The sequence below is a fragment of the Equus asinus genome, chromosome 5, assembly GCF_041296235.1.
Source record: "Equus asinus isolate D_3611 breed Donkey chromosome 5, EquAss-T2T_v2, whole genome shotgun sequence".
Taxonomy (NCBI): Eukaryota; Metazoa; Chordata; class Mammalia; order Perissodactyla; family Equidae; genus Equus; species Equus asinus.
The window spans coordinates 94,436,522-94,447,188 of NC_091794.1; the positions used below are offsets into that span (position 1 = coordinate 94,436,522).

Below are 10,667 nucleotides of genomic sequence, written 5' to 3' on the forward strand. Positions count from 1 at the left end.
ATAATAATGAGAGTACTAATTTGATAGTGGTCCTAGCAGCTATTGGTTATTGAGCACTCGTTATATGCTGGACACTTTTGCCATGCGCTTTACGACCATTTCAAAAATACTTTGATCGCCGAGAGGTGCAGCTGCGGTCCCGAGAGGTTGAGTGCTTGCCCAGGGTCACAGCCTGAAACCACACTCCAAAACCCTCGCGTGTAACCACGCAAACCCGCCCCGCCCCCTTCCTCAACTTCTCTCTAATCCAACCTCACGACTCCTTTAAATAAAGTTTTGGCTTTATTCAGCAGATTCTTTGATCTCCCACCCCAGTCTTCGATCCCCAGACCCGGCCTCCACAGGGGCCACGAGGCGGCCACCTCCCCTTCCGCGTTCTGCGGTGAGAAGGGCCTCCGAGATTTTGTCCCATACCCCCACGGTTCACTTCGGGAAGCCGCGATCCAGAGTGAAGGGCTTGCCTAAAGGCACCTTGCGCTTCAAAGGCGGGGTATCCCTGCGTGTGCCCAGGTTCAGTCCCGCGCTCACCCCTTGCCCCTTCCCGGACCCCGGACTCCCCGGGACCCCGCTCCGGAGCGGCCGATGTCACACTTCGGACTCGCGGGGCGGGCCGCGGGCGCGCTGGCAGCCATACAACCACTGGATGACGCGCGCGTTGCGCTCCACCACCGACACAGGCGGGCGCCCATCCCGCGCCGAGCCCGCCGCTTCCGAGCCCCCGCCGCCGCCGTCCGCACCGTTCGGGCGATCCGTGCCGCCGTCGCTGGACGTCCAGTCGCTGGTGTCCCCGGATCCGGGCGGCAGCGACGATCCAGGCTGGGGGCTGGCGTCGGCCCCCCAACTCTGCGGAGAGAAGCGCTCGGCGCCCAGCATCTCCACCAGCGCGCGCTCCAGGCCGCAGTAGTTGAAGAAACGCTCCTTCTCCGATAGGGGCAGCGAGCACGTGGGGCACAGCGCCCTCTTTCCCGCCGCTTCCGGGGCATCTTGGGGCGCAGACCAACCCCCAGGAGCCGCAGGTCTTTCCAGTGGGGCCGGGCTGCTCGAGGCGGCGTCTCGGGGGGCTCCTAGGAAGAGGCGCCGCACCAGCCCCTGGCCCTTGGCGTTCTCTTTGTTCACAGAAGCCTTGCAGTCCCGCTTCTGGCGATAGAAGATGAGAGAGTCAGGCCTTGGCAGTCGCCTGCCGCTGCCTCGGCGGGCGGGTCTGGGCGTCCGGGGCGATTCAGGGGGCCCCAGCTCATTGCAGGGGTGCGGCGTAAGCGGCCCGGGACCCCCGCGCAGAGCTGGCTCCTGGCGTCGCGCTATCACCTGATGCGTCTTGACATACTTGGCTTTGTCGGCCTCTAGCCTCTCCACTGCGCTGGGGGTCCGTCCCCTGGACGGGGTGGAGGGAGAGGCCTGGAGCATCTTAGCAGAGTTGGTCAGGACAGTGCCCCATAAGCCACTGGAGGTAGGCAGCTAGTTGAGGAGTGGAGAGCAATTGGCTGGAGCTCCCTGGGGCCTGCAGGGAAAGAGGAATGGTCAGGGGGAGAGTAGGAGATGTCCCTGCCCCTCTCATGCAGGCATTCCTGGGAATAGGATCAGCCAGCCACCCCTCCCCCATCCAAGTCAGCCGGTACCATGCCCTTCCCCTCATCCCTCAAAGACATTCAACAGGGGCTCCCTGGCCACCCAGAAACGTATGCTCCTTTGAGGGTGCCACAATCTGGCCAAAGGGCCATGCCAAGTAGGCATCAGAGAGCAGGGGACTTGGAAAAGGAAATGGGGCTGGTCCCGGCCCGATTCCCGACAGTGGCCTCAACCGGAAAAAATACCTCTTCCCAACCCAGCAACTTTGAGTCCAAGACAAGGAGGCTTCCCAGCCACAGGCTGGCTCCAGCAGGGCCCACCCTTCCCGCCCCCAAGCACAGAGGTCAGGGATATAACCACAGGGTAGGAGCCTCCAGTAATTGCAGCCAACTGCCCTGCCCATGCCCAGCAGGGCCATCAGGGAAGGAGAGGGAGGTGGTCACCAGGTCACGTCAGCCAGCTGCCCGCCACCCGCCTCTGTGCCCCTGCCAAGGGAATTCCAGATTGCCCACTGTCAACATCACCTTGTCTGCTTCTGCTTTTCCATTTCATAGAAGAGAAAACTGGCCCAGAGAGGAGGGGGCCTGCCCAGGGCTTACTGAGAGTTAGGGGCCTGGACTGGAACCCGGGTTTCTTGCCTTGCAGGCCAGAACTAGTTCACATTGGATCTCTTGCTTGCCTATCAGAACTTTCTCTGGTGTTTTGCCTCTATTCCTGCTGCTATAAAACCAAGCAATTTCCATTAGAGATGGGCCCCTTGCCTCACTAAAAAGTTCCTTCCACTAATTCTTCCTGGTAACCTACACTCCTAGAAATCTGCCCTCAGGGTCCCTGCCCCCTTCTCATCCTAAGACCCTGTGACCCTTCTCCTCCACCTCCCTTCTGCTGGGGAAGGGGGCCAGGAGGGGTTGTAAATCAAGAGCTGACAGTTCCCTTGGCAGTAACAGGATGGGCCACCCACATGGCTCAGCATGCCCCACCCACCCCTTTCCCCTTCTCCCCCCATCCTCTATTCAGCTGAGAGTGACACATCAGTTCTGGGGGCTGCAGGGACCTCGGAGACTTCGGATCTGGAGGCAACAAAGGAACAGAATTTTCTAGGAATGGGGTCAGGGAAGCCCCGATGATGAGGGCTTGGGGCAGAGACCTTGCCAACTTACCTACCCCAGTGCAACCAGTTCAGCTTTAGACACACACACACACACATGCATACCCCTCCATCTAGTGTCTAGTAAGTCAGCCTGGAGGTAGTTGGTCACTGGGAGCCCAGGCATTACGGAGAGCCTGGCAGTGCCCTCCTTCCTGGCTCCCAATGACTAGACCAGGTGATGGGTCAGATTCCAAGGTCCCAGGAGGGCACTGTGCTTGTCTGACCTCATGAGTACCCTCCCGTCCCCTCCTCCTCTTCTCAGTCATGAGCAGTGAGACTATAAAAAGTCCCTAAACACAGGGACCAAAATAGTCTGCCATCCACTGCCTCTTCCTTGCCTTCTCGGCTGGCCTTGATGCCTAACCACAGACGTTGCACCCTAGAAGCCTGGCAGACATCCTTGTACCCTCCATCCTCCCCTTGCCACCCCTTCTCCCAGTCCTGGGGTCAGTGGTCCAAACTGTGGCTAAGGCTCTGGACTGGGCTGGGGGACTGTGCTTACTGGCTTGGTGTCAGCTCCCTGCCCTTTTGTCCCTGGGTGCCCTCCCACCCCAGCCCTGGGCTCAGGATGTACTCACCTCTGTGTGGAGAGGCTGAATGTAGGGGTCCCGGGGCAGGGCCAGACTAAGGGCAGGAGGGACAGCAGGGACTGGAAGTAACTTTGGTGGCAGCCAAACCTCACTCTCCACAGGAAAAGCTGTGAGAGCCTCCACCCCCCAGATTAACCCTCACCTTCCTGACCCGGAGCCCGGCCTCCGTTAACTCCTTCCTGGTCAGTCTCAGCGCTGGCGAGGACCTACGCACCAGGTCCAGCTCCTCTACCTTACAGATGGTCACACAGGCCCTGACAGGCTAAGTGATTTGCATGGAGGCACAGTGAGCTTGGGGCACAGCCAGGACCCCAAACGAGGTCTCCTGTTTCCCAGGTTTCCTCCAGAGGCTTGGGGTGAAGATGTGCTCTTCCCCGGGGTCAGCCCCCTCTGCTGGGCCTGGGCGACTCCTCTTGGTTCCAATGGGAGGGCAGAGCAGGGTCTTGGCTGCGGTGCTTTTTTTCCCTCTAGGGCAGGTTTAGACCTGTCGTGGTCTGGGTGTGTGGATGGTGTCAAGCCTCTTCTCCCTAGGGGTGAGGCCAGGAATCTGCAGCCTAAGGGTGGGTGGGGGCAGTGGTGCTGCAGATGTGCAGGGTGAGCCTGCCCCAGCATGTCTCTGCACGAGGGTCACCCGGGAGCCCATTGGAGGTGCCTTTGCCCGACGTCCTCTGACGGCAAATGGGATTGGCTGCGAAGAGGATGATGAAGGAATGATTCTGGGACCCAGCCTGGGTCCTCTGGCCTCCTTCCTCGTCTGCTCCAACTTGGGGGCTTCTAGAGCTGGCACAGCATTTTTTGGATACCTCATGTCTCATGGGGGAGCCCTGGCCCCACAGGGCTGGCATTGGGAGCACTCCTCCCCGCTGCTCAGCAGGTAAACTCTACAGCATCCAGAGCTCAAAGGCCAATGCCCCTGCCAAGGGGTCCCTGCCCCCCCGACTAGCTGGCCACTTCCACAAATCCCTTCCCCTCCCTTCTAGCAGTTTTTAACGTTTGCAAAGCACATTCACATCTGTGCTTTCAGATCTCCTTTGTCCCTCCCAAGGACCCTGGACAGGGGGCCCAGCAGGGGTGACCCTCCCCCTCGATGGGTAAGGAAACAGAATCAGACAGGGGAAGACTTGCCACAGTCCGACTCCAAATCCGCTCTTTCCCCTGCACCGTTTGCCTGTCGAGTAAGATAACGAGTTTGAAAATCAGAAGGCCTGTCTCCTGGTAAGAGATTTTTATTACCTAGTTAAACGGAACATTTTTTTTTCCCATGATAGTTCCCTCTTGTGTTGTTACAGCACTTTACAAAACGCTTTCATGTATATTACCACAATTCGTCCCCAGGATGACCTTTGGGGACTAGGTTTTATTATTTTCCCCATTTGACAGCTGAAGAGACTGAGGCTCAGAGAGGTGAAATGACTGATCCAAGCTCACACAATTAGGAACAAGAGCTAACTTTTATTGAGAGACTGATAGATGCAAAGTGCTGTTCTGAGTACTTTACACAATGAGTAGTACTTTTAATCCTCAAACAATGCAATGAAATAGGTACTTTCATTCTCCTAATTTTTTAGATGAAGATTGGGGGTGCAGGCCGGTAGGCCTGAGATCTGGTCACGAAGGGGTTAAGCACAGAGGCTGGGCAGGGCCCAGCTGGGATGCTGTCAATGGCAGGAAACCTGGCCTGTGAAGGAGGGGGAGGATGGGGCTGTTGTGTCTGACTCTTCATACAACCCCCATCCCTTTGGTCTTAAAGGAGCATCCAGGTTGAGTGGAAGGACAGGCAGGGGCCCCCTTCTCGGCTCTTTTCTAGGGACCAAGGACAGATGCTGGGCCACAGAAAAAGTGGATTCAGAGTGGAACGCAGGTGCTGGCCTGCGGCACCCCTGCTCTGATGAGAGTGACTAGAAGTGACCCCACCTCCCCGAAGGAGCAGCACTGGGTCAGAGGGGGGAGACACAGCCCCAGCCTCCAGCCCTGGGAGCCCCCAAGTCAGAGGGGAGAGACACAGCTCTGCCCTTAGGAGTCTGAAGTGGGGGGTGGCCAAGAGCCTTCCTCTCAGGAGCTCCCAGTCTGAAGGGTGACAGTACCCTGTCCCACGATGCCAATGGACACAGACCCCTACCATACCGGCAGAGAAGGTCAGGGAGGAGAGGTCAAATGGGATTGGCTTTCTGGGTGAGAGCGCCCTGAAAGAGCCAGCAGGAGCTGGGGGAGGTAATGAAGTGGGGCTACAGGGGCCTGCCCCGCCTGTCTCTCGGCCACACTTGCTGTGAACCGGATCATCTGTCTTTCTGGTCATGTCCCCAGGGAGATCTTTAAAGTGGTTCTTTCCGGCCTCAGAACCAGGACCTCAGGCAGGGGGGAGGCTAAATCTGAGAGACGTTTCCTTCCTATTTCTGAGCTCATTCCCGGATCACCTTGAGGATCGATCGGAATGGGCCTGAGTCAGAACCAGCTCCTTCCAGGAGACAGTGGTGGGAGGATGGGGGAACAGCTCTGGTCAGTGTCCGGAATAATGAGACGGGTCAAGGAGGCCCTTCACATCCAGACTCAGACTGCAGACCATGTTGTCACAGAGGAAAAATGTGTCACCCCCCCTTACCAGTCAGCTACAACCCCACCACCACAGCCAGCCACACCTTGCCCCACCTTTGATTCTAGTCCTGGTCTACCACTCGCTGGCTGTGTGGCCTCGAGCAAGAACATAACCTCTCTGAGGTTCCTTCTGTATAAAATGGGAATGATATGACCCAGCTCTTGTGTGGCAGAAAGATGTGCTGGCTGAGAAAGCGCTGGTCCCCCAAGGTGCTCATACATGCTAGATGAATCTGCCTCTTGGCTCTCAGCCTCCACCAACACCTTCCTGACACCTCTACCCGAAATCTTTTTTCTTTCTAATCCCACAGTTTTACTCTCAGCTGCCGTCAACAAGTCATTTTGAACTCTGCTCTGTGCCATGGGGTCAGCAGATGGTCAGACTTGGTTTTTGGTCTCAGGGAGCTCAGCCTGCTGGGGGCGGGGAGGGCGGTGCAGTGAGGCATGAAGCACTGGTCCCAACTCACACGAGAGCAGTGCTGCTGCGACAGCCAGGACAGAGCAGGGGACGTGGAGGCATCTGTCCTGCCTGGGGTTGGGTGGGAAGCTTTCAAAGAGGACGGGGTACCTGAGCCTGGAAGGGATTTCTGATGGGGGTGGGATGGGAGGTGGGGGGTGGGAGGTTGGAGGGGATAAGGTGGGGGTGTTGGGGGAGGGATGGTGAGCGCAATAGGCCAAGAGGACAGCAGGAGCCAGGGTCTCAGTGAGGGCAAGAGGCTAGGGCAAGGGCTGCTGAGTGGAGGGGGAGTGGGCAAGAGAGAGAGAGAGAGGGAGGGAGAGAGAGGGAGAGGGAAAGAAGGAGAGGGAGAGAGAGAGGGAGAGAGAGGCTCGGGAGCCATGAGAGAGAAGATGGGGTGCAGAGAAGGGAGGGGTGCTGTGAGGAGACGAGTTCAGTGAGGTGATGGGGACCCTGAGAAAAGGCAGGCTCAGATGAGAGAATGGGGCTCAAGGAGGCTCAGAGAAGAGACAGGGGCTCAGTGAGGGGTCTGGGGTTCAGCGAGAGGAGGAGAGGAGGAGAGAGGGAGGGAGCTCAGCGCTGGCGTCAGGGGGAGGGCCCGCTCCGAGGCCTGTGAGCCCCCACAGAGATTAGAGCAGCCGTCCTCTAATTCAGGGCTTCCCATTTCGGAAAGAGTCTCAGCCGCAACAATAGCCTGGCTCCCGCTCACCCTCTGAGGGGCGTGGCCTCCGGGCGGAACCAGGCGCCCGGCACCCACTACCCAGGACTCACTGCGGGGAGGGGCGGGGGTGGCCAGAGTGAGGAGCAGGAGGTGGGGTCGTGGAGAGAAAGGTGTCATGAAACTTTTTTCCTGAGCACCTCCATGTTGCTAATGAACAATGAGGATAAGAGAAAGGATTTCTGCTCTCACAGAGTTTACAGCCTAGTGTTAGAATAACAAAACCGACTACATTTACTGAGTGTTACCAAGTGCTAGGCACTATGCTAAGTGCTTTATGCTCGGTACCCCACTTACTTCGTACAAAACCCTTTGTGAAGTGGGTGAAGAAACAGGCAGAGAGAGGCAAAGTAACTCAGCCCCCGGCACACAGCTTGCGGATGGAAGAGCTGGGACTCCAGAGCGGGCTCCTAGCCACTGTGCAGCGCTGCCGGCCTGGATCCTACCGCAGGCAGGCTAGAGCAAGTCTGCCCTCACCGCCCGCTGGCCTTCCTGCCTCGCTTGCCGCTGGCTCTCTGAATTTCGTCTTCTGGAGCGAAGCAAGGGCTGGAGTGAGGGCAGCCCCGATGGCACTCCTCCCTCCAATCTCTGTCATCCACATCTCCACCTTCCTCCATTGTCTTCATCAAGGTGGCTTTAGACTGAGTACAAAGAACAAAAAGCATCCAATGTAGACTAAGTAAAACAGGGTGACACACGGAAAAGAAACAGAGGCTTCTCATGTGGTGGCCAGAAATCTATCCTCTTACCTCGACAAATACAGCTTCCTAATGATGTGTTGAACAATATGTTTTGATTTTTTTACACAAAGTCATCAAAATATCAAAGACGACTGAATTTAATTGTCATTGAGCAAGTTTGGGTTTTTTGTTAAAGGGCTGGCAATGTTGAATGAGTAAGGAAACAAAGATGTGAATATTTCATAAATTATATCTTTATTCCATAAAACCTAATTTTCTTGCCTTGATTTCAGCAACATTACTAATTGTGTTGCTATAATTAAAAGTTCCATATAATTTGTATTCTACTGACAGTAATGCCTAACTAGACAATCTTTCTTCAGTCTTTTTTTTAAGTTTTTTAATATTTCAATTTGGTGAAACTTTGCTCTGCTGAGGTAGTAGCAAATAGGATTGGAAATGAAATTTTTACAGCAATACATAAATTTAGAGATGAACTGTGGATGTTATATAACATGCTCAAACATTTAAATGCGGTATATATGATAAATTATCATTAACACAGATAATATTACAGTATATTTTAGTGGCATCATACAAATTTCTATCTCTTATATCACCATTTTCCCCATTTTTTTTTTTTAGAGGAAGATTAGCCCTGAGCTAGCATCTGCTGCCAATCTTCTTCTTTTTGCTGAGGAAGACTGGCCCTGAGTTAACATCCGTGCCCATCTTCCTCTACTTTATAAGCAGGACGCCTACCACAGCATGGCTTTGCCAAGTGGTGCCATGTCTGTACCCAGGATCCGAACCGGTGAACCCCTGGCCGCTGAAGTGGAATGTGCGCACTTAACCGCTTCGCCCCCCGCCCCTTATTTTCCCTGTCTCATAAAGCAATGTCTAGGTTCATGGCAGTAAAGAATTGGCACCATGCTTCTTGCATATTATGCCTAGCCTTGATTTACAAATTTCAGAGTAAATGCATGGTTTAATAGTGCAGAAGCTTCCTCAGCCATCATTTGCTACTGTTGCAGATGCCATACTACACATTGGAACATGAAGTGCAATGAGAAATTGGATGCTCAGCACTTGCTGGGAAACAATACTTCCTTGTGCATAAGTCTCTTCACACCCCAAACAGAAGCTGTCTGCAGTGTCAGCGGCAGCGCAAACCTTCATGGCGTGTGAATGCAGTGGCCTTTTGTCTCAAGGACACAGGGCAAGAGGTGTGGAGAAGCAATTGTTTCCCTGGGGCTGAATGGCGTTAGGTCTGAGAGCAGATGTGGAGGGTTACGGCTTACGCTGTACAGTGTTGAGCAGTGGGTCCCGAGTGAGAGATGCCGGTGTGGGCTTCAATCAATGGCTTTTTGGGTGCTTTTGATATGGAGACCCTTTAAAGTGTAGGGACCCCTCTAGCCAATTCTAAGGCACTGAACTATGGCCACAGAGGTGTTATGTCACATTGAACATACCCGACCGTGGGGATCTACCCTTTCGTGTGTGAGGAAAGCAATTCCCAGAGAAGGTGGAAGTTGAGGGCTGGGCAGATACCCCAAAAAGTAGGTATTGTAACCACCATCCCTAATATCACCATAGCATTTTAACTAACACCTTAATCTTACCACTGGATTATACTTGTTACGTTCTCTGCTGTCATCAAGTTCCCCATCGTTCTGAGCACTGTGAGCCTCTGGGGGTTTGCCATTCAGCAATTACTCGTCTTTCTTTCGGCAGTCTTGCCCTGGTCTTGGCCCCCTTTCTCCCACACTCCATCCCTGGGCTCCCAGAGTGGGGAGCCTGGCTCAGGGTGGGGCATTTGACCTAGGCCTGGGTCAGAAAGCCTGTCACATTTCTCTGGCCCCAGTACTTCATTTAAAGATGGACATGTAACTCAGTTATAGCCAATGTGACTTTTCCTAGGACTGCTGAGACAAAGCTTCTCTCTCTTCCCCGCTGTGCGAGACCCTGGGAACGCAGAGCCAGCCTGAGGCCTGAGTCAACAGACAGTGGAGACAGTGACAACGAGGCTTGATGAGCGGAGCCTCCGTGTCTAGTCATGACTGAAGCAAACCTGTATGTGGTCTTTTTTTTTTTTTAAAGATTGGCACCCGAGCTAACAACTGTTGCCAATCTTCTTTTTTTCTTCTTCTTCTTTTTTCTCCCCAAATCCCCCCAGTACATAGTTGTATATTTTTAGTCGTGGGTCCTTCTAGTTGTGGTGTGTGGGATGCCACCTCAGCATGGCCTGATGAGCAGCGCCATGTCCGCGCCCAGGAGCCGAACCGGCGAAACCCTGGGCCGGAAGTGGAGTGCGTGAACTTAACCACTCGGCCACGGGGCTGGCCCCTATATGTGGTCTTTATAGCCGGGTAAGCCCATACATTTCCTTTTGGCTTGACCTTATTGGGTTGATTTTTCAATCACAACCACAATAAACCAGAAGGAAATACATTGTTCTCTCCAAAACTGGGGCCACCTGCATCACAGTGTCTGTAGCATTGAACATGTGCAGCCTCAGTTTGTTCACCGTCCCAACTCACCTCCGCACTCATTTCTCAGGTGTGCTGACCAAGTGCGTCAGTCTGCTGCACAGAAGGCCTGGAAGGGCAGGAGAAGTTCCCATAAAGAGTCGAGAGACCAAAGTCCTGGTCCTTACTTTGCCGTAAACTCATTCTCGGTCTGGAGCAAGTCACTTTCTCTCTCCAGCTTTAGATTCTGATCTGTTAAAAGGAGAAAAGTAGATTAGACCAGCAGTTCCCAAATGTCTTTCCCTGGATGGATTCCAGTTGGCTGCATAAAATTTACCTGGGGCGCTTGTTAACCAGACAGGGGCCAAGCGTCTACCCTTGAAGAAGCTCATTTAGCAGATCTGAGGTGGAGTCAAGGAGGAAAGAAGACAACACTGGATCAGACT

The 10,667-nt window shown here is 54.5% G+C and overlaps 1 protein-coding gene and 1 long non-coding RNA gene across 3 annotated transcripts; both read right to left on the minus strand.

The window, feature by feature from the left end:
* Window positions 1-267: 267 nt before the first annotated feature.
* Window positions 268-3,429, minus strand: FAM110D (family with sequence similarity 110 member D). 2 transcript variants are annotated; one of them, XM_014855001.3, is made up of 2 exons: window positions 3,295-3,429; window positions 268-1,498 (listed from the first exon to the last, which is right to left on the minus strand). In XM_014855001.3, the coding sequence occupies exon 2, from the start codon at window positions 1,402-1,404 to the stop codon at window positions 586-588; it is 819 nt and encodes a 272-aa protein (XP_014710487.2). In that variant the 5' UTR covers window positions 1,405-1,498; window positions 3,295-3,429; the 3' UTR covers window positions 268-585. The 2 variants fall into 2 exon arrangements, with proteins under 2 accessions (XP_014710487.2, XP_044625268.2); XM_044769333.2 differs by lacking the exon at window positions 3,295-3,429 and adding an exon at window positions 1,617-1,748.
* A 1,038-nt stretch (window positions 3,430-4,467) lies between these two features.
* Window positions 4,468-10,667, minus strand: LOC123285472 (uncharacterized). The gene is made up of 3 exons (XR_006527205.2): window positions 10,559-10,667; window positions 10,294-10,473; window positions 4,468-7,714 (listed from the first exon to the last, which is right to left on the minus strand). It is a non-coding gene; the product is annotated as an uncharacterized lncRNA (long non-coding RNA).